Source organism: Rhipicephalus microplus, unplaced genomic scaffold (genome assembly GCF_043290135.1).
Source record: "Rhipicephalus microplus isolate Deutch F79 unplaced genomic scaffold, USDA_Rmic scaffold_12, whole genome shotgun sequence".
Lineage (NCBI taxonomy): Eukaryota > Metazoa > Arthropoda > Arachnida > Ixodida > Ixodidae > Rhipicephalus > Rhipicephalus microplus.
In genome coordinates, this window is record NW_027464585.1 from 15,957,993 (window position 1) to 15,978,669 (window position 20,677).

The following is a 20,677-nucleotide window of genomic DNA, read 5'->3' on the forward strand; positions in this document are numbered from 1 at the left end:
GTACCTCATTAGATAGGCCTCCCTTGTGCTTGTAGTATCCACTTCCCAGTGCGTTCCGTCGGTTAAAACCACACCAACTCTCAGGGCCAAGAGGGCACAAACCATGCCTTGGAGTTTCATCTGTGGAACTGCAATGGAACAGGCTCGCTAATGTGGCTTGCTTCATTGCCTGCAAGTCTCCCACATTTGTTCTGATGGCAATACCATAATAGTTCTGCAGCCTGTCAATTAGAACATCTGTTAATTTTCCTTTCCCTCCAAGTCCGCGAACAGTCTTTTTGAGCTTTCGTAGGCGGCATCCTACACGCTTCTGCACGTGCCCGATACACTCAAGTTTGCGCACACTATTTGGCCCATATATGTCCTTTATGGCCGCATGGCTCTTGGAGTCGCCATCTTCATAGAAGTCTACATATTTCAAACCACGACTTCTTTCTGCACGCTCAAACATCCGGTGGAGCCCTACTGCCTCCATACCACCAGCACTACCGGTATAGTTGGCTTGGCACTGAGTATGGTTTGTCTTCCACTCCAGATATTCAGCACTTGTGGGGCTCAACTTGCTTTTCGAATGACATGCCCTGCATTTGCTTGACATGCCTTCTACATCAATAATTTTCCCAGTATGAATCGATATCAAAGACACGCAGCCATTCCATGAGGAATGCCCTCGCCTTTGCCACGTACCGTCACCTGACACACCACATTCAGCACTTCGCACAACACAACGCACTTCAGTAGCGGCATTCATCATTGATTTAGATGCAAAATTCTCCGCAGCTTTACAAAGCTTTGCAGATATCTTTTGGTAGGCAGAATGCCAGACGGCGGCATGTTCATGACTTTCGCAAGTGTCACAGCTCCAGAATACCCCTTGCCTAGCTGACGCATTGCGTATACCAGACGCAGGTTGTTCTCAATAGAACTTCCTGTCTTCTTTGATGATTCAAACGAGTGTACATATACGCATGCACCACGCACAACAGCATATGAGGAGGATATTCCATGCTGGGAGCACTCCTCCAGGCTCAGCGAGGTGTTCTTGCATTCCGGGCAGGCGAGCATTGCAAAAACAGATGAAAGGATCTCCATGTCAATAATCCTATTACCCTGCAGTAAAGGGTCTGGCATCGGCACTTCACAGTTGTCGTCCAAGTTCGCAAGCTTCGCAGCACTCGCCGATACATCCCCGTCCACGTGGCCGACGGTCGGAGCATTCACAGTGTGTCGATTGCCAATGAACTTTTGTTTCAGCAGTCTTTTTACCCTGAACTTCACCATACCTGCTTACAAAAACGTTCAGCCTATATTTGTACTACTGGTACTAAAGATATCACGAGTAAAAAATACAAACTACGCAGAATTAACAGCAGCAGCATGAAGCGCGCGCAAAGTAAGCAACAGAGACTCGCGTAGCTTGACGCGTCCCCCTTACGGATATTTAATGCAATATTTGAAAAAACAAAGACTTCTAAGTTGTCTTTAAACAAGTTTATAGTTATCAAACCAATACATAACAGAAATATTACAACATTTGCCACCGATGTTCGCTAACTTATCAGTTTCTGTTAGCACACAACACTAGTTTCGGTTTCGCAACCGTTCACCACATGTTCGAAAATTAGCTATAACTTCGGAACTAAATAAGATAGAAACACAATTCTTTCGGCAAAATATTTTTGAATGATTGGGGATTCTTGGAATATAAAAATTTAAAAATGCGTTTTAAAAAAAAAATCGTATTCAAAGGTGGTGGCATACCTTAAGTAAATAAATGCAGTGTAGCACATTAGGCAAACAAACATGCACAAAATTGTAAATAAGGCAGTCTACGATCTTCGCATTGCTAGCTGTACGTAATCGCGTGCAATGCCTGGTGTCATGTCGGAAAAATATTATCATGGGAGCCTCAGTACAAATTTCTCAGTAATGCCAGCAACATTTTCGGAGATGCGCTTTATCTTACAGTATTGCTTGCATTGCATTCTGTGCGAAGTTTGTACAGCTCAACTAAAATCTCCAATTAGAATAAGCAGATGAAAAAAAATTTTTTTAAATACCGAAGCACAAGCACCAACTGAGGTATGTCATATTACCGGCAATATTAATTCAGAGTGTTTTCATGAATGAAAGAACAACAAATGAATATCAAGAGAATGAATTCGGCAAGCAACGAATTCGAAACTAGTGGTAATATGCACTGTGTTTAAGAAGTAACGTTCCTGTTACTACTACTTTATGTTTCGGTGTTTGAGAAGTACAAAAGATAGCATGGTGCGGGGCAGTCCTACAAAAAAAAAAAAAACACCATCAGCATGTAAGACCGAACACAAATTGCTGCAGATGTGAAGGTCATGGAGGCACTTCGCAAACTCTTCAGATGTGTAATGATGTGACAGACGTTTTAAAACCGGTCCATTCATTCTATTATAGAGGTGGAAGGCATTCCTAGTTTATTTCTGGTACTTTTTGCCCAGCAACTATGTTGAGCAAAAGAACTAAGCGCTAGAATAGCAAACCTGGAAATTGTTGCACTCGTACACAAAATGGGTGCTGAATACATACACGGGCCTTAGTTATTGCCTGCTACATTTAATTGTCTTATATTTGAGGTTTAAGGTCCCAAAACCACCATATGATTGAGAGATGCCGTAGTGGAGGGCTCTGGAAATTTCGACCACTTGGGGTTCTTTAACGTGCACCCAAATCTGAGCACATGGGCCTAGAGCATTTTCGCCTCCACTGAAAATCTAGCTACTGCAGCCGGGATTCAATCCCGCGACCTGAGGGTGCCTGCTAAAATTAACCCTCTTAACCAGTCATAGCTATTTGGGATGCCAATTTGAACAGGTGGCCAACTTTTCCTCACGGTGTACATAGGCTGGGAGCATTGAGGCTCGCAGTGAAATCGGTTGGCTTTTTCTTTTTTTGCAAACTTTTCCTTTAACTTGAGAAACTCAAAGGCTCACAGTAATATTAAGGCCGCTGACAACGTTGCAAAACGATTACAAACGCGGGAAAACAAGCAGCAACAAATGCTGTTTGAAGCAGGTCCAAAACTTCAATCATCTCATCAGAACTTCCAGCTGCCACAGCTCAGCGGCACCACGGTACCTGGAAGTTCCAAATCAGTTAAGCCAAAAGGAACCAAGAGCAGTTTTTGAAGCAACCTTGCCAGGTTTAAACATGTGCAACAATTTGGCTACCATTTTTAGGCCGGTAGCACAAAACATACCTCCTGGCTATCTTTTGACTTTACTCCCCCCATTTTCGCGAAACTATAAATATGTGCCGTCAACCTAGTCATGAGGAGGTGCTACAAAAAAAAAAAAAAAATGGCAGCCATGGTGCGTTTCTAGCTTAGAAAATTTGATTGTGAACTTTTATAGCACAATCGGTACTGCACTCGACTGAAGAATTGAAGGTGCTCCACACCAAAAGAGCTCCAAACTCGATTGATTGATTGATTGATTGATTGATTGATTGATTGATTGATTCGTGGGGTTTAACGTCCCAAAACCACCATATGATTATGAGAGACGCTCTAGTGGAGGGCTCCGGAAATTTCGACCACCTGGGGTTCTTTAACGTGCACCCAAATCTGCTCCCAAATCTGCTCCCAATCTGCACCCAAATTGAACTGCTCGTACTCCAACCTGAAAAGAACAAGATTGTGCAAGTAGGTGCTATTTTTTTCCTTAAATATCCACAATGGCAATTTTCAGCCGAACGACACCATATTCTTTTCTTGTTACTGAAACGCTGTTACTGTACTTACTATCGTCATGAACACACCCCCCCAACTTGGTCCTCAAAGAAAGAAAAAAATTTTTATCTACCAACTTATTTTATTTGGGTATGATAACCAATGCCATTGACGATCAAAACTATATATATCTATACATTAAATCAAGCCATTATATTACAAAATAATGATGCCATAGAAGTCAAAACATAGTTTAGCAATCATGCTAAACAGTTGCGAACAGCACGAGCTCGGACGACGTCAATCAAAATTTAAAAATCGTGCCTTTTGCAGCAGAGCGCCATCTGTCGAATGCAGAAGAAACTTCTTTGCTTATAGCGCCATGCAAGCACAGTGGCAAGAAAACAAAGCGCATGGCCTCCGCAATAGCGGGCGTGCGGTGTAGAAACACGCCACCATAAAGTGCATGCCATGCACTCACCATCTCGGAGGCCATGGAACGTGCAACCGCACCGATGGTGTGTTGTGCTCCTGCAATATTTATGTGCCGCCATCCAACACTGTATTTTTGTTGTCAGGTTTGTCATAGCGAACTTAGTTGGATACCTGCTGCGCAGGGCACAGTCGGCTGGTCACAGAGGTAACATTATTATTTTGTTTTATTTATTTATTTATTTACTTTACCTTCAAGGCCACGGGCATCACAGAGGGGAGTAGGGGTTCATGTAGGGGGAGCAATACAACAAAGAAATAAAGTACAGCAGCAACAACAACTAAATATATACACTTAACATCTGTTACATTGTTAATAATGCAGTGCAGAAGCGATCATTATCTTGAATGCCAGCAATTGGTCCGGGAACCTGGTTCCATTGGTTCAATGTACAAGGAATGAATGACTGAAAACAAGTATTAGTGAGGCACGTCATAATGCCTCCTTTGTGAGGGTGGGTCAGTGCGGGACGAAACATACGACGGTGGGGAATTGAGAGCTGTGCGTAGAATAGAGTTGTGGTAATAAATTTTATTGAACAAGGAAAGCCTACTTACTGTGTTTGCGATGGGTAGCCAGAAGAGGTAACTGCAAGAAATTTTTCATGAATGTAACACTATCTGTTCTGCTGTAAATGTGAAGAACGAAACGAGCGGCATTGTTCTAGACTAGTTCTAATGATTTAATGAGAGTTTCAGAGCTGGGATCCTAAATTAAAGCTGCATATACCAGTTTTGACCTAACTAATGTTTTGTATAAAAGTGTTTTCAGTGAGACCGGTGCGGAACGAAAGTTGCGGCGTAAGTAGCCTAACATGCGATTAGCGCTGTTAATTAAATTCTCAACATGCAAAGACCAGGTTAGATTATCACAAATATTGACACCTAAGTACCGATAAGTTGTAACGTTTTCGAGCGGCGTGTTATTTAGATAGTAAGCAGGGGAAGAAAGCGTGGACCGCGAAACTTGCAAAACCTTGCATTTAGTAGTGTTAAGTTACATTTGCCATTTCAAGCACCCATTGGATATGGCAGCGATATCATTTTCCAATATGTTAGTATCATTAACATTTTTTATTTCACGAGAAATAACACAGTCATCAGCAAGTAGGCGGATGTTAAAGGAAACACAATATGGCAAATCATTAATACAAGTAAGAAAAAGAAGAGGACCAAGAACGAAACCTTAGGGCACACCAGATAAAACAGGACTAAGTGAACATTCATGGTCACTGTACAATACAAACTGTGAAGGGTTAAGAAGAAACTGCTCTAACCAGGCGAAAAGATTGTGATCAAGGTTTAGTTTGCTAAGCTTGAAAAGTGGGAGTTTATGGCTTACCTTATCGAAAGCTTTCGCGAAGTCTAAAAAAATGCAATCGACACGTGAACGACGATCCAAAATGACGAAGTTGATAGGTAAAGGTTAGCAACTGTCTCACATGAAAATGTTTTGCGAAAACCATGTTATGCACACGAAAAAAAATGAGTTAGAATCAAGAAACCTTGCAAGATGAGAAAACAATACATGTTCTAGAATTTCACATGGGACACTTGTCAATGAGATGGAGCGATAATTATAAGGAGACTCTTTGCTTCCAGATTTGTGCAGAGCGACCACCTTCACGACCTTCCAGTCGGACGGTAATTCACGAGTATCCAGTGACTATTGATAAAGTTTAGACAATATTATTGATGAGTAAGTAAGAGTTGTTTTAAAAAACTTTGTAGTGATTAGATCGCATCCGGGACTACAAGAAGGTTTTAATTATTCAATTATTTTAGCAATGCCGGTTGAATAAATCATAATGGGATCCATTGGTAAATAGTTAGAGGAGGCTTCTCTGGGCAATAAAAATCAAAAGGCGCGACAAAGTTCCGGTTGAAAATGTCATTTAACACATGAGGACACTCGGCATCAGGGACAACACAACCACTACAATCAACTAGGCGAATAGAATTATCTTTGGTAGGTCTGACAACATGCCAAAATTTCTTTGGGCAAGTGATAAGCATAGAAGGTAAAGTGTGCTGAAGGAATTTAAATTTAGCGCTTTTTAGTGCACTTATACGAGAGTTAGCAACTTTATGTGAAGTAATATGATTTTCGGAGGGAAACTGCTTCATTGCCCAATAGAGCCATTTTTTGCGATTGGACAGTTTCTTAAGGTTAATGTTAAACCACGGCGGGTTAAGGTTTGAAGACAGCTTGCGTAAAGGAATGTATTTGTTTATCAGTTCATGAATATTTCAATTTGAACAAATTCTAATTTACATCGACCGTGCGGTTATCGAATTTGTTCAAGAAAAGGCTAAGAAGTCTGGACAGTTCTTTGTTAATGGCATCGAAGTTAGCTTTATTGTAATCCTGAATCAGCTTAGTGATATGAGCCGATTTTAATACCGTAATGTTAATATCTAACGAAAGTAGCAAAGGGTCACCTATGCCAGGTAGGTAAGAAGCATATAACACAAGCTCCGGATGAGTAGTTAGAAAAAGATCAAGAGTATTAGCTCTTTCATGAGTAATTCTTGTTGGTTGAGTTACCATCTGCGACAAGGAAAATATATAACAAAGATCGGGAAATTCCTTGCCCTCGGAAGAATAAGCGAGAGATAAAGGAGGGTCATGAGACCAGCATATACTCGGGAAATTGAAATCGACTGAGAGCAAAATAGGTGTGGATGGGTGTTGCGTGAAGACATGGTGAAGTGCATCATGTAGCTCGAATACAAAGCTAGACGGATAGGAAGATAGGAGGGCGGGCGGTAACACACACCAAATACAAATTTGTGGAGGCCGATCTCTACGCATGACCACACGGCTTCTAGTTCTTTTTGAAAATGAGTAGCAGTTCTTAATTGAATATGGAGTTCTTAATTGCAAGCATGACACTACCCCCTTAGCGTTGGGTACGATTAGTCGTGTACAAACTATGGGGGTAAATACAGTATTCAGCTGAATAATCCTTGGTGCATGGTAGTGATAGTAACTATGGCGGCCTCAGGGTCAAGCTGCACATGCTTTGACACGCTGGCGGTGTGCTTGCCGGTGATAGACACCCCAAGACGCAAGAATTGCGAAGTTTGGCGCAATATAAGAGGATTTTGTCAAGTACGTGTAAATTCAATTCTGTGAACTCTGACAGAAGGATATATATATACTAGGATCAGTATGTACAGGAAAGTGAATTAAGGAACAGAATGTTAAAAAAAGTCCAATCACATAAAACAACACAAAATTCCTCCTCACCCAGTATATCTCCTCGTGGGGCGTCAGTGAGCAAGGCCAAGGAATAACGGTCAAGGCCACTGCAGGCATCACCGGATCCAGGTACAAAAGAAGATTTCGCACGTGACACACATGGATGCATGTGTCCCGCACAGTGTCTGGCTCTGCACAGGGACAAACCAGGTGCCACTTCATTGAGCGACACTAACACTACAGCCACTGCACTCAGCTAATAACAGTGCGCAGTTTGTTCCCCAACACCTACACACCACTACTTTCTTTACCTTTCACTCATCAAAAAATTAGAAAACCAAATTAATATGCCTGCAACAAATACTGTGCATTCACAGTTTGCTTCCGGCAGCGATGATTTCATGACATTGTTTCACCAAATCTCGGAGGAGTGCATGCCGATGCGGCACGTAAAATGCGTTTTCGAGCTACTCCTGCAGCAATAGCCCCTGTGTGAATGATGTGGAAACAGACAAGCACCACATCTGACGGCTTCTAAAAGAAAGGCAGCTGAAAGCATTAACGTTCTTGGAAGACAGCCCTGCGGAAGGGCCAAAACACTTTGCCGCAGTACGACAAAGCTATGTGATAAAGCATAACGAGAGTTCAAAGGAGCCCCGGGGTACATGGAAGTTGTGGGAAGGAGGTTTAGCAGCTTCAATTTCTCATTCTGTTCTTTCTCTTCAACCCGTTCAGGTTCCATTACCTTTCGGCACGGACACCCAGGAGCCAGAATTGATTGTTATACTGAGAATATGGCATGCGGGCAGTGCTGTAAGCTGGTTTATTTCCCCATGAAAACATACGGAAGTTGACAATAAAGCAGCTTCTCATTGTTATAACAGATATATTGTTAAACATAGCATCCTTATAAGCGGGTTCGACAGTTATACAATTTTATGCGGCACAGAATAATTTACACTGTTGCTTCTCATCAATTGGTGAAATATGTAGCATAATGACAATATCTTCGAGAGGGGGCAATCCTAAAAAGATCCATAAACTCTACCTTTCCTAAAGTAACAGTGGAACTGTTCAATTCACACGTAACCAGCATAGGGCTCAGACAAGAGATAGTGACAAAACACTGCAGTACTAGCATAATTTTTCGCCATAGATGGTTTTGGAATGCAAAGCATCTCTCTGTGTAGTGCAGGCACTTTCAGCCGCCCTCTATGTGTCTGCATATCTACCCATCTAAGTATCTATCTTGCCACCTACGTCTAGATGCTCTTGTGATCACCCCCTTAACTTGGGGCAAACCAAAATCAGTGTGCAAGGGTCCGATGCTTTGATGAATATGGTATGCTTGTGCAAATGATGGATTTCAGGTTCGAAGCGAATATTTTGAATCGAAATCGAATGGTATGTATCACATATAAAAACAAAATGAGAATATTTATCATCAGTATTCTTTTTTAACTGAAATAGGGGCTCTATGCAAATATCTTTTTTGTTTTTATTCACAGGAAGTCGAAACAATTTTGAATAGTAGTGAGATTTGAGTTTCAATACGATGTGAGTGATAACCTGTAAAATGTGTAGAATTTTAATATTTATTATAGTTAGAGCATAGAAGTTGTCATAAGAAGCTTCTAAGCCTAATAAAATGATGAATGAATTTGGGGGTAATACGTTCATGCAAAGGGGCCCTGCAACCCTTTTTCAAGTAGCCGAAAAATGAATTTCCTAAAAAAGTTTTTGCCTCACTAATTCATCTGCAACAAAAAATTTTTAGAATAAATCCAGTATGAGCAGAGGTTTAAAAATTTGTCACACACTGCAATCGCATTCTTTCTACTCTCAACTCAACGAAAAAGCTGGACTCAAGCAGGGAGGGGCGGCACGGGGAAAAAAGTACGTCACATGGGCCACATGATCTTGAGTACTTTTTCTCGCTGTTTTTTTTTTTTTTTTCCGATTCACAGCCCACGTACGCGTGGAGAAGTGGCTGTCTCCCGCGGCGGCCCCAGTAAGGACCAAGCGCACTATTCTTAAAACAGCCAATGGCTGTTACAAGTGATTTTTGAGCTTGTAGTGTGATTTGCTGAGAGAAGGGAGCAAGTTTTAGCTGCTTTGAGAATTTATTGTGAATTGCAGGCCGCGTGCTTCGCTCTAATATTTAGCTCGCGTGTTCTTGGTAGCCTCGACTACCGATCGGCACCGTTTTCCGACCATGCTCAATGAGTGTTGCAGGGCCCCTTTAAGTTTGAAGGGAGGCTTCGCAGATTCTTCTAGACCTGTGCCTTCACGGCTTAGCAGGCCTATATTGCAGTGAAACCACCTTTACAAACGGTTACATGCAGAATAATTATTATTCACTGGTGCGTTCATAGCAAATACTTAGAAATTTTCAATGTGAGGAAGAAAATGGACACATGCGAAAGCACATTGCCATCGCCAGGCTCGCTCGACTGTTCGTTCCCTGGCTATGCTTTGACTGCTGCTGCTGCTATCTTCCCGGTCGCTGTGAACCTCAATAAACACCCGTAACAAGGCTGGAGAGGTGCTGTGGAGAGATGCAAGACTGGTTTGCGTCGTTGGCAGGCGAGGCATGAGCGGACGTATTTGCAGACGAAGCTGTACATTCCGCGCCAATAATAGCGTAGGCGAAGGCGCGTGTACGTCTTGAACACGCCATCGTGGTCACACTCAGCGTCACTGTGGAAAGCGGAGCAGAGATCGCGACGGAGATGGCGGGGCATGACCAATAGCCATGTGCGGCCATCGGTGTGGTCCTTACGGCGGTATAAAAGACAATCGGGGATAGCGTAATGCTGCACTTGGCGGCGTAGCGCTCGTGGAGCCGGTGTGGTCAGAGGGCTCGACAAAAAGTTTAGAATTGCGGCGATCCAAGGGTCATTTCGTTGCTCCGAGGCCATGTCCAAGATGTCGAGTGGCAAAATATTGTGATTGTGACTAGATGCGTGCGTCTGAAATGAGCTGGAAGCGTGACGAGGGCATCAGCATCAGAGTGTTGTTGGCCAGAACGGTATACGACCCGGACGTCGTATTCCTGGAGTCGGAGGGCCCACCGAGCAAGGCGGCCTGACGGGCTCTTGAGGTTTGACAACCAGCACAGAGCGTGGTGGTCTGTTACGACGTCAAAAGGACGACCGTAAAGATAGGGGCGAAACTTCTGTAGAGTCCATATGATGGCCAGGCACTCTTTTTCGGTTACCATGTAATTGGTCTCAGGTTTTGTGAGTGCACGACTGTCATATGCAACCACGTATTCGGCGTTGGCATCGTCACGTTGTGCGAGCACAGCACCAAGGCCGACACCACTAGCATCAGTACGAATTTATGTGCGTGCGCTCGGAGCGAAGCGATGCAAAATTGGTGGAGACGTAAGCAGGCGTCGAAGTGTCTTAAACGCATCGTCACAAGCTTCTGACCAGGTAGTTAATTCATTGTCGCCTTGGAGGAGTGCATTGAAAGGTGCGATGACAGTAGCAAAATTACGAATGAAGCGCCGAAAATATGAGCATGGGCCAATAAAGGTGCGCAGAGCTTTCAGGTTATTAGGCTTCGGGAACTCGGATACGGCACGAAGTTTAGCAGGACCGGGAAGAATGCCTTCTTTGGAGACGACGTGGCCTAGTATAGTTAGTTTTCTAGCAGCGAATAAGCACTTTTTCAAGTTAAGCTGGAGACCGGCATTTTGGACACAGGTCAAAGCTTGATGCAACCATTGCAGATGGGTCGGAAAATCTGGCGCAAAGACGACAATATCATCCAAATAGCAGAGGCAAGTGTGCCACTTCAAGCCGCGCAAGATGCCGTCTATCATGCGTTCAAAGGTGGCGGGCGCGTTACAGAGACCGAATGACATTACAGTGAATTCGTATATTCCATCTGGTGGTACAAACGCGGTTTTAGAGCAGTCAGTCTCAGCCATGGGCACTTGCCAGTAGCCTGAGTGGAGATCCAAGGAAGAAAAAAACTCTGCTCCTTGCAAGCAGTCGAGTGCGTCATCAATTCGTGACAACAGGTACACATCCTTGCGGGTAATCTTGTTAGGCCGGCGATAATCGACGCAAAATCGTATTGTGCCATCTTTCTTCCGAACAAGGACCACAGGTGGTGCCCAAGGACTATTGGAAGGTTGAATGACACCGCGTTTAAGCATGTCATTCACCTGGTCATCGATAAGGCGCCTCTCACTCGCCGATACTCGGTAAGGACGCTTACGAATGGGCGCGTGGCTTCCGGTGTCGATAGTATTTAAAACAGTCCTTGTGTGGCCGAGTGCTCTTGCTTGGCAGTCGAAAGACAAAGAGAAATCGTCGAGCAAGCGAAGAAGTTGGTCTCGTTGTGTCGTCATAAGGTCGCTGGCTATAGCTGGTGTGAAAGATCGCGGTAGTGGCTGAGGAGTTGATGTCTCGAGGGTGGCCATATCAGTATGGTCATCCATGGTCTCGAATACCAAAGATGACGCCAGCAGCTCGGCTTTGTCGAGTGTTTCCCGGCGTCCCAAAGTGATTGGCTCGGGCGATGGATTGGTAATGTACATCGCAGAGGCACCTGAATGAAACTCGAGAACGGCAAATGGCAATGGCAGTGATCGGCAGCGAACTAGAAGTGCAGACAGTGCGAAAAGCACTGAGCCACCGTCTTCAGAGTCGCAAGAGATGGAGACAAGAACAGTAGACTGGGCAGGCAGAATGGTGTCATCACAAACTGTGATTTTGCGACATGTGTCCTTGTCATTGATGATCGCACGTTGTGTAGAGAGGAAATCCCACCCCAATATGACGTCGTGAGAACGAGATGGCAGCACAATAAATTCGACCACATAAAGAGCATCCTGGATGACGACACGGGCTGTGCAGGCACCGGATGGCTCGACGTGCTGCGCGTTGGCTGTACGAAGGGATAGTCCAGAAACAGGCATCGTGACTTTTCCGATATGACGGCAAATGCGGGCATCAATCTCTGAAAGGGCAGCGCCGGTGTCGACAAGGGCTAGCATCCATGTTCTTACTATAGCGACTTCAATAACGTGTCTGGGAGAAATTCGAGGCCTTGTGCATTTCGCCGGAACCGCAGTTCTCGCCTCCTGAACTGCGCCACTTAGTTTTCCTGGAGCACAGGGCTTTACCGTCGGTGCATAGGGGAAAGGGAGCGGTGGCGAGGAGAAGACGAGCGGCGAGAGGAGGGTGGGGTCCGGGAGGTAGCATCAGATTCGTAGTCGCCTGAGTAACTGCGGCGGGGTTGACGCTGTGCATACATGACTCATGGTAGACGCACACAGTTGAAGATAGGTGGTGCCTGAAAGCGACAGTAACGGGCCACATGGCCAACTAGACCACAATGAAAACAAATGGGACGGCTGTCTGGAGTGCGCCAAGGGTCCTCGGCTCGTGCGTACTGTACGACTGGGCGAGCGGGCGGCGATACTGGCGGGCGAATAGGCGGACTACGAGGGCTGTAACCTTGCATCACAGGCCTGGAAGCGACTGCGGCTTACGTCAGGGGAGCAGCAGTCGGAGCCTGATGGAGCGAAAGCGAGACCTCTTCGGCGACCTGGTCCCAGATGATGTTTTGGAGAGGGGGCGCCAACGGGGAATTCGACTGGTCGTGAACAAGCTGCCTCAGCGAAAGCTTGCGAGCGACCTCTTCACGAACGAAATCCTTAATCTGTAGCAGCAGCGATAAGTTGTCAGGAGCAACAGTCAATCCCAACATTGAAGTTGCCTGTGGATGGCAACGGCGCGTGGATGTGCGTTGTTTGCGCAGCTCATCAAAACTTTGGCAAAGACTCACAAGTTCAGACACTGTGGACGGGTTCTTTGCCAGCAGCATCTAAAAGGCGTCGTCTTCAATCCCTTTCAAAATATGCCTGATTTTGTCGGCATTGGCCATTGCGACACCAATGCGGTTACACAGGTCGGCAACGTCTTCAATGTAGCTGGTGAGTGTTTCACCATTCGCGGCCACGCAACCGTTGCTCGGCTTGAAGCTTGCGAACAGCGGGGCGCCAGAATACTTCCGTCACATGCGTTTTGAAAGCAAGTCACGTCGGGAAGTCGCGTTGGTGGTTTCGATGCCACACGCTGGCCACGCCACTCAAATAAAATGACACGTACCCGAGCTTCGCAGCGTCATCCCAGCGGTTGACCACGCTTACCCATTCGTATTCCGCGAGCCAGTCTTCAACATCCTCCTCTTCTGTACCGCTGAAGATTGGTGGGTCGCGTTGACGCGATGGGCCCGGGCAGACCAATGTGGGCACCAGGACAGCAGGTTGTAGCTGCGGTTAATTTGGTGCTTCATCCGGCATTGCAGGTTGTTGCTGCGGTTGATTTGGTGCTTCATCCGGCAATGCAGAGGCTGGCTTGAGTTTCCGGCTGCGAAGTTCCAGGTTGGCACGACCCAGCAGCTCCAACACTTGTTACGGGGGTTCACTGAGGTTCACAGCGAACGGGAAGATAGCAGTAGCAGCAGGCAAAGCGTAGCCAGGGAACGAACAGTCGAGCAAGCCTGGCGATGGCAATGTGCTTTTGCAAGTGTCCATCTTCTTCCTCACAATATCAATAATTTAAATTCGAAGCGAAGGGAATTCTAATACTGTACTATTCACAGGTATATTCTAAGCATTCGAATATTTGCACAGGTTAGAATATTGCCTGCTGATCATGACACGATTATTATTAAAATACTGTTGCATAATACTCTCTGCCAAACAGTGGCACATACCCACAGGCGGGTATGTGCCGCAGGTGACTGATGGTAATTGTCTACTCAGGACAGCGAGAACACACACGGGTAATAATATGAAAATAAAAATATTAAAAGAAAAAATAGAGGTGTGTAAACATTTCAAACGCCAAGTATTTTATGAACAGTATTTGCTATTTGATTGGCTATGAAATTTTTACTATTCGAACTTCTCGAAGACAAATACAGTCAACATCGAATAAACAGTTTGCCTTTCAAACTGTCTATTAGTGTCAGCCCAGCACACTCTAGAATTGTGGCAAAGCTGCCTATCAGGCTCTTCTGCAGTCGCAACTGTATTGAATCAAGATAACACTGGTCCCAACCTTGAGGTAGGATGGATAGGGGCCCAATTATTGCTGTTTAAGACCCCAAATTTGGGCAACCCTTGGGTGGTGCCAAATATTGTACATAAATACAATTCGTCCTTTGTATTGCCTCCTTTTTCATCAATTTCGCCACAAGAAACACTTTCAAAATATGCCCCAGGGAGGCTCGGCCTTTCAAACTACTTTGGATGCTTAGTATCACCTGTAGGCACTTTGCAAACAGGGAGGCAGGCTTCCAAAACAAAACTGCCTATTAGCAAAAAGGCAAAGTGAAATCGGATCAACATACATGACTCCTCGGTCATTATAAGAATGTACTTAGGAATCATGTCCAACTTTTTCTTGAAATTCCATTTCAAGGTATTAGAAAAATATTTTAAAACATTGTATTGCATTGGCACACATGCTTCACTACTGAAATTCACTTTGCACTTTGGATTTTGCTATTCACATAGCAAAAAAAAGCATGTGCTTTCAATGCTAAGATACTGAGGAATAAAACAAAGTTGTAAATAACTTTTGCCAACAAACCTCTGCACTTGTAGAACGTCGATCCTTTTAAAGAAACATCCAAATGCCTCTCGATGTAGTACCTTTTGTAGACAACCTTCAAAGCATAGTTCGCAACTGCAACTGTTCGTCACCAGCCAATGAAAAACGTTTTGATATGTCAGGTTCTCGCCCTCAGACAATCTGTGCCTCATTCCAAGCCTCTCCCTTGACAACACTTGTGCAATGAAGACTCCACGAAGATGCTCGTGAAATGAAGACTCCACGAAGACGCCCAAGTGCTGCAATCAGCATATGTTACTCATCGCTGGACAATCGTCGATGGCAGCACAAATGCACACAGTGACTTCATGTAAACCCAGGCAACACTCGGCTTCACATCGACACTGCAGTGGCTCGGAGCTGAGAGTATGTTGAAGTGAATAGGTGCACTCTCGCCTTCAATGTGTACTCAAGAGCAGGTTCATTATCGCTGTGTGCCATACATCTTCAGAACTGGCCATCAGAGGATCGCCAACCAGTTGCGTACACTGCTCGTGCACAGACATAAACAGAACGAAGGCCAGCCCATACTGAACACTTAAAAATTCACCTCCTCCAGCATCACTTCAAGATTGAGTGCGCCCAAAAAACAACTGACTACCGCACAGGCACTTCCATCCTACCTAATGCTCTCTACCCACCAGCAACTGTTGTCCAAAAGGTAGAGCTGTATGTCCAACACGCATTCTGTGCTATCCCCCCCACGTGTGTAAGAATTTAGCAGGACTTTGCTTTTGAAACTTCATTTGCAAACCAACGACTTCCGTGCCCATGAAGATGCAGATACTGCGATCAAAGGTGTCCTCAGAAGGAGCGTCTGCCAGTGAGCATGGCTCAGTTTTGCGCTTCTCTTGCTGAAGGCCTTCTTAGCAGGCGATGCCAACTGATACTTGCTTCTATGCGGAAGCACACCGTGTGCCTTATCCCTGATGGGCACTAGGGGGTGAAGAATAGCCGCTGTCACTTTCTCCTCTTCAACAACAAATCCTGCACAAAATAAAAAAGGAGTAGAACCGAGCTTCAGTTTTTTGCAGCAGCTTTGGGAACAGAAATTATGCGGTTTTGGAGCAGCTTTGGAGCCGTAAAAGCGAGTTTCGGAGCAGCTCTGGAGCAACAAAAGGCGAGTTTTGGAGCAGATTCCTTGGACCACAACACTGTTAATTCAAATTTATGCTTTCTGGTTAACACATAACATTTCATTGGGTTTTACTAGGCGCTGATCAAGCTACCAGACTTACTCGAAATTCATATATATTAAAGCTTACATCAAAGGTGAAAGTGCAGCAATTCAAAGAAAAAACATGAACAGCGTTCCGGACAGCTACTAGAACTCAAAGGAAGAAAAAATTAGTGTTAAAATGTTGCAATGTACAAAATGTGATTAAAACACCACATACAACATCAACAGCAACTCAAGACTAGACATGAGCTACTATGTATTAAAACTCGTCTTCATACTAAAGCCATGGGGCTCTATAAAATTGAATGTAAAACACTTATCTTCTGTTTATTGAAATGCCACTACCGACATGAGAACCACGGGTAAATTTAGATGCACTCGATGCGCCATTGCTAGGCAATTAAATGAAAATTTTTTATTACGATAGGAATTATATGGACACTCAATGGGTTCTCGCCGTCGCCACCACGCTTCGCACTACAAGCTGGTACCATTCCCCGCACATTGTACATTTGACCCGCACTTTAAATTGCACAAGCTGGAGTGATGAGCGCTGCTCAAGCCGAGATTAATGGAGACAGCCAATCTTTGTCGCTCAGAGGGCACACGCTTTAGCATCCCACCGCGTATTGGAACTGCCGTTGAATACTCAAGCAGGAAGGAGACACAGCACCCATCTTGAACGAGCATGAAAAGAAGCTGGGAAAAAAAGGGTCGCTCAAGCAGCAGCCGTGAGCTTTGATTCTAATGAAGAGTGAGGTTACGATAGCTGGCGCACGCAATGTCAGCAAGCATCATCGCACATTGACTCGTACACCGTGTTGTTATGTGGTGCGGTCTTAACAGGAATGAATTGCGTGATAAGAGAATTTCTCCCTGGAGTGGACGTACTTATTCCAATACACCAGCATTTTGTATAGTTGTGAGTGTCGTGATGTCAGATTCAAGAGAGTTAGCTGTCAGCCTTTGTATAACCATAGGGTCATGAAGTGGACGAAGGCAGCAGTCGCTGTTTTCATGAGTGAACTTTTTATTTGGGCTAACCTGTGCCAGTAAAGTGAAACGTCACTCTACAAGCTATACATGCTGCAGACTGATATCACCGACATAGAGTGTCGCCGTCGATAATCTGCCACCAAATAAAGTGCGGCAGCATTTATACACGTGTTATCGAAAATTCCAGCATTATTGCTAGCCTCCATGTAAGTTCCAGAACAAGCTGTAGTGTACCCATCGTGCGTGTAATCTCATCGGACAATTCTATTGATTATCTAGAAAGTCCCAAGTCATTCGGGCGCGGTTTGCGCAAGGCAGCGCTACACGCGTAATGGTAAGAAAGGAGTGTGTGCGGCATCACCATTACAACATTACAAATTGTTGCTGTTGCAGTCATCAGTGAGACTGATTTTTAATTTTTCTTTCAGTTTATATGGTAAAAAGCTCACCCCACTGTCGCCGAGCAACCACCAAGCACAGCACGCGCTCGGTGGTTGTCTCGGCATTAGTACGGCGAGTATTTTTTATAGCTTGTAAAACACTTTCGCTGTTAAGACATACATAGAGTTGTTGCAGTCATCAGTGAGACCGATTTTTAGTTTTTCTTTCAGTTTATATGGTAAAAAGCTCACCCCACTGTCGCCGAGCAACCACCAAGCACAGCACGCGCTCGGTGGTTGTCTCGGCATTAGTACGGCGAGTATTTTTTATAGCTTGTAAAACACTTTCGCTGTTAAGACATACATAGAGTTGTTGCAGTCATCAGTGAGACCGATTTTTAGTTTTTCTTTCAGTTTATATGGTAAAAAGCTCACCCCACTGTCGCCGAGCAAACACCAAGCACAGCACGCGCTCGGTGGTTGTCTCGGCATTAGTACGGCGAGTATTTTTTATAGCTTGTAAAACACTTTCGCTGTTAAAACATACATAGAGTCGCATAGTGAGGTATGCACACAAACGCCACCTTAACAAGAATCATGAATTGCTTTCACGTGGCGCAAGGCTCATGCATTATCCGAAATACGATGCTTGATATGAATGCGGAATTTTTTATAGACATGATTACGCTCTTTGTGTAGCACACACGTGAACTCAGTGAATGATAGAGCTCTCAACTAAATTTGAAGTTGCATGTGCAAATTTCCGTTTAGGTGCCGCTTGGCGCAGCACATCAGATTGGCGCAGCATGGGACAATCGGCGCAGCACTTCTATTCCTGGAGAGGCACTCGCATCACCAAGGAAAAAGAAAGCTCACAAAAGAAAACGGTGGTAGCTGTTGCAGTTATTCGCCAGTTAAACAGTGCATTTCACACCATTCAGAAGAGCTAGACAGAAGTGGCAGGTGCATACGTGCTACAATTGCTACACGAGTGCAGAGTGGGACGTTGTCACTAAGGTATACCATTACCAGGTTTTCTTAGCCGATGACAGAAAAAGCACTTGCAACGATTTTCACTGAAGCCAAGTCTAGAGTTCGCTACTGTATGGTGTTGGTTAGTGGCGCCCCCTTCTAACAGTGAAGGGTTTGTGTGAAGTTGGATCGAGGACCATTGTCGCTTTGGTTGAGCAGCAGCTGACTGTGTTGCTGCGCTGCGGACTCCTCTGGAACTAGGGCTATGGCTTGGTTGCCATCTACGAGAACTAACAATACCTCAGTATGAAGCTCTAAGTCTTGGTTAAAGTTGAGACATGTTGTCTTTGTGCCTTACTTATGATTATCAGGAAAAAGTGATGAAAAATTATTTAGACAAATTCTAACCTCTAATGCGTGACACCGCGTACAGTCATCAATCAAGTCAATGACGATGCTCAAGTCAAAGTACAAATCTCCGCAATGACGCCTACAGAGGCATAGACACTACCAGGGAATGACCGCATATACCCATATGGTAAATGGGGGGGGGGGGGGTATCGTCACTGTAGCTCAGTAGATAAACCATCGGACACGTTATTCGAAGGTCCCAGCCAGCTTCAGATCCTTCTAGCGGCAAGTTATCTGTTCACCCACTTTTTTTGTTCACATTTACATTACAATTACTGCTAACAGCAGCTATACTTTGGTTGGCATTGTCTGTTAGTCCTGATAAATATTCTGCGTAGCAAACACTAGCCCTTATAATTTCCACTTTTTTTTTCATCCATAGCAAAGGTCTCGTTCTGGCAGAGTTGATACCTTCAGGTGGTATGGGAGGAAATATTGGTCAGCTGCCATCTCGTAATACAGTCGACGAACGATTCCCTGGATGCCCAAAATTCCGGACATGGCCAAGCCTGATTTCCTGGACTCATCCCCGACACCATTATGTTCCTCATAAACTCAATGTATTGAAATGTCAGAAATTCTGGACACTTAAACCCTTTGCCATCTGATTTTCCAGACTTTTTACCGCTAGCCGCGGACTACAAATCGCCACCGATTTCATTGTTTTGTCCTAAAACTTTACTCGGCATTGCAGGCGCCTTAACAAAATCACAAGAAAGGACATGCATCCTCTCCCAAGAATAGACGACGCACTTGATCGGCTCCATAACGCCAAGTACTTTTCGTCAATGGACCTCAAGACTGGCTACTGGCAAATCGAAGTCGACGAAAGAGACCGAGAGAAGACGGGGTTTATAACACCGGACGGCCTCTTCGAGTTTAAGGCGATGCCCTTCGGCCTTTGCTCAGCGCCTGCAACTTTTCAACGCGTTATGGATACAGTACTGGCAGGATTGAAGTGGCAGACTTGCCTTGTGTACTTGGACGACGCCATTGTGTTTTCCTCGAGTTTCGACGAGCATCTTCGGCGTCTTGAAGCTGTACTTAAAGCCATCAAGACGTCTGGACTCGCACTGAAGCCAGAGAAGTACAGATTTGAGTACGAGGAGCTCTTGTTTCTGGGCACGTTATTAGCAAGTCTGGAGTCCGTCCTGATGCATGGAAAACAGCCACCATCGCCGACTTCCAACCGCCCACTGACAAGAAGGCGGTGCGCCTATTTCTGGGCCTGTGCGCCTATTATAGGCGGTTCGTGAAAAACTTCGCCCGCATCGCCGATTCTCTCACTAGCCTTACCAAGGCCGACGTGGAGTTCAAGTGGGAAACGCCACAGGAACACGCTTTTCAGGAGCTTAAAACTCGCCTCCAGACGCCTCCGTTACTTGCCCATTTCGACGAATTAGCCGAGATATACATACACACTGACACAAGCAGCGTAGATCTTGGCGCCGTTCTTGTGCAGAGGGCTGACGGACTTGAAAGGGTTATTAGTTACGCCAGCCAATCACTATTCAAAGCAGAAGCCAATTATTCCAGAACAGAACAGAAGTGCCTCACCGTCATCTAGGCTACGTCGAAATTTTGCCCCTACCTCTACGGCAGGCCCTTCAAAGTTGTGAGCGACCACCACACCTTGTGCTGGCTAGCCCCCTTGAAGGACCCTTCAGGTCGCCTCGCACGATGGAGCCTGAG

The 20,677-nt window shown here is 45.0% G+C and overlaps 1 protein-coding gene across 1 annotated transcript in view; it reads right to left on the reverse strand.

The window, feature by feature from the left end:
- The window catches only part of LOC142783796 (uncharacterized), an 87,128-nt gene that overhangs the window by 39,803 nt on the left and 26,648 nt on the right, over positions 1-20,677 (reverse strand). Inside the window, exon 3 of the mRNA XM_075882389.1 lies at positions 7,452-7,594. Coding sequence (XP_075738504.1) covers positions 7,452-7,594 — 143 coding nt within the window. The remainder of the gene's footprint in view (positions 1-7,451; positions 7,595-20,677) is intronic.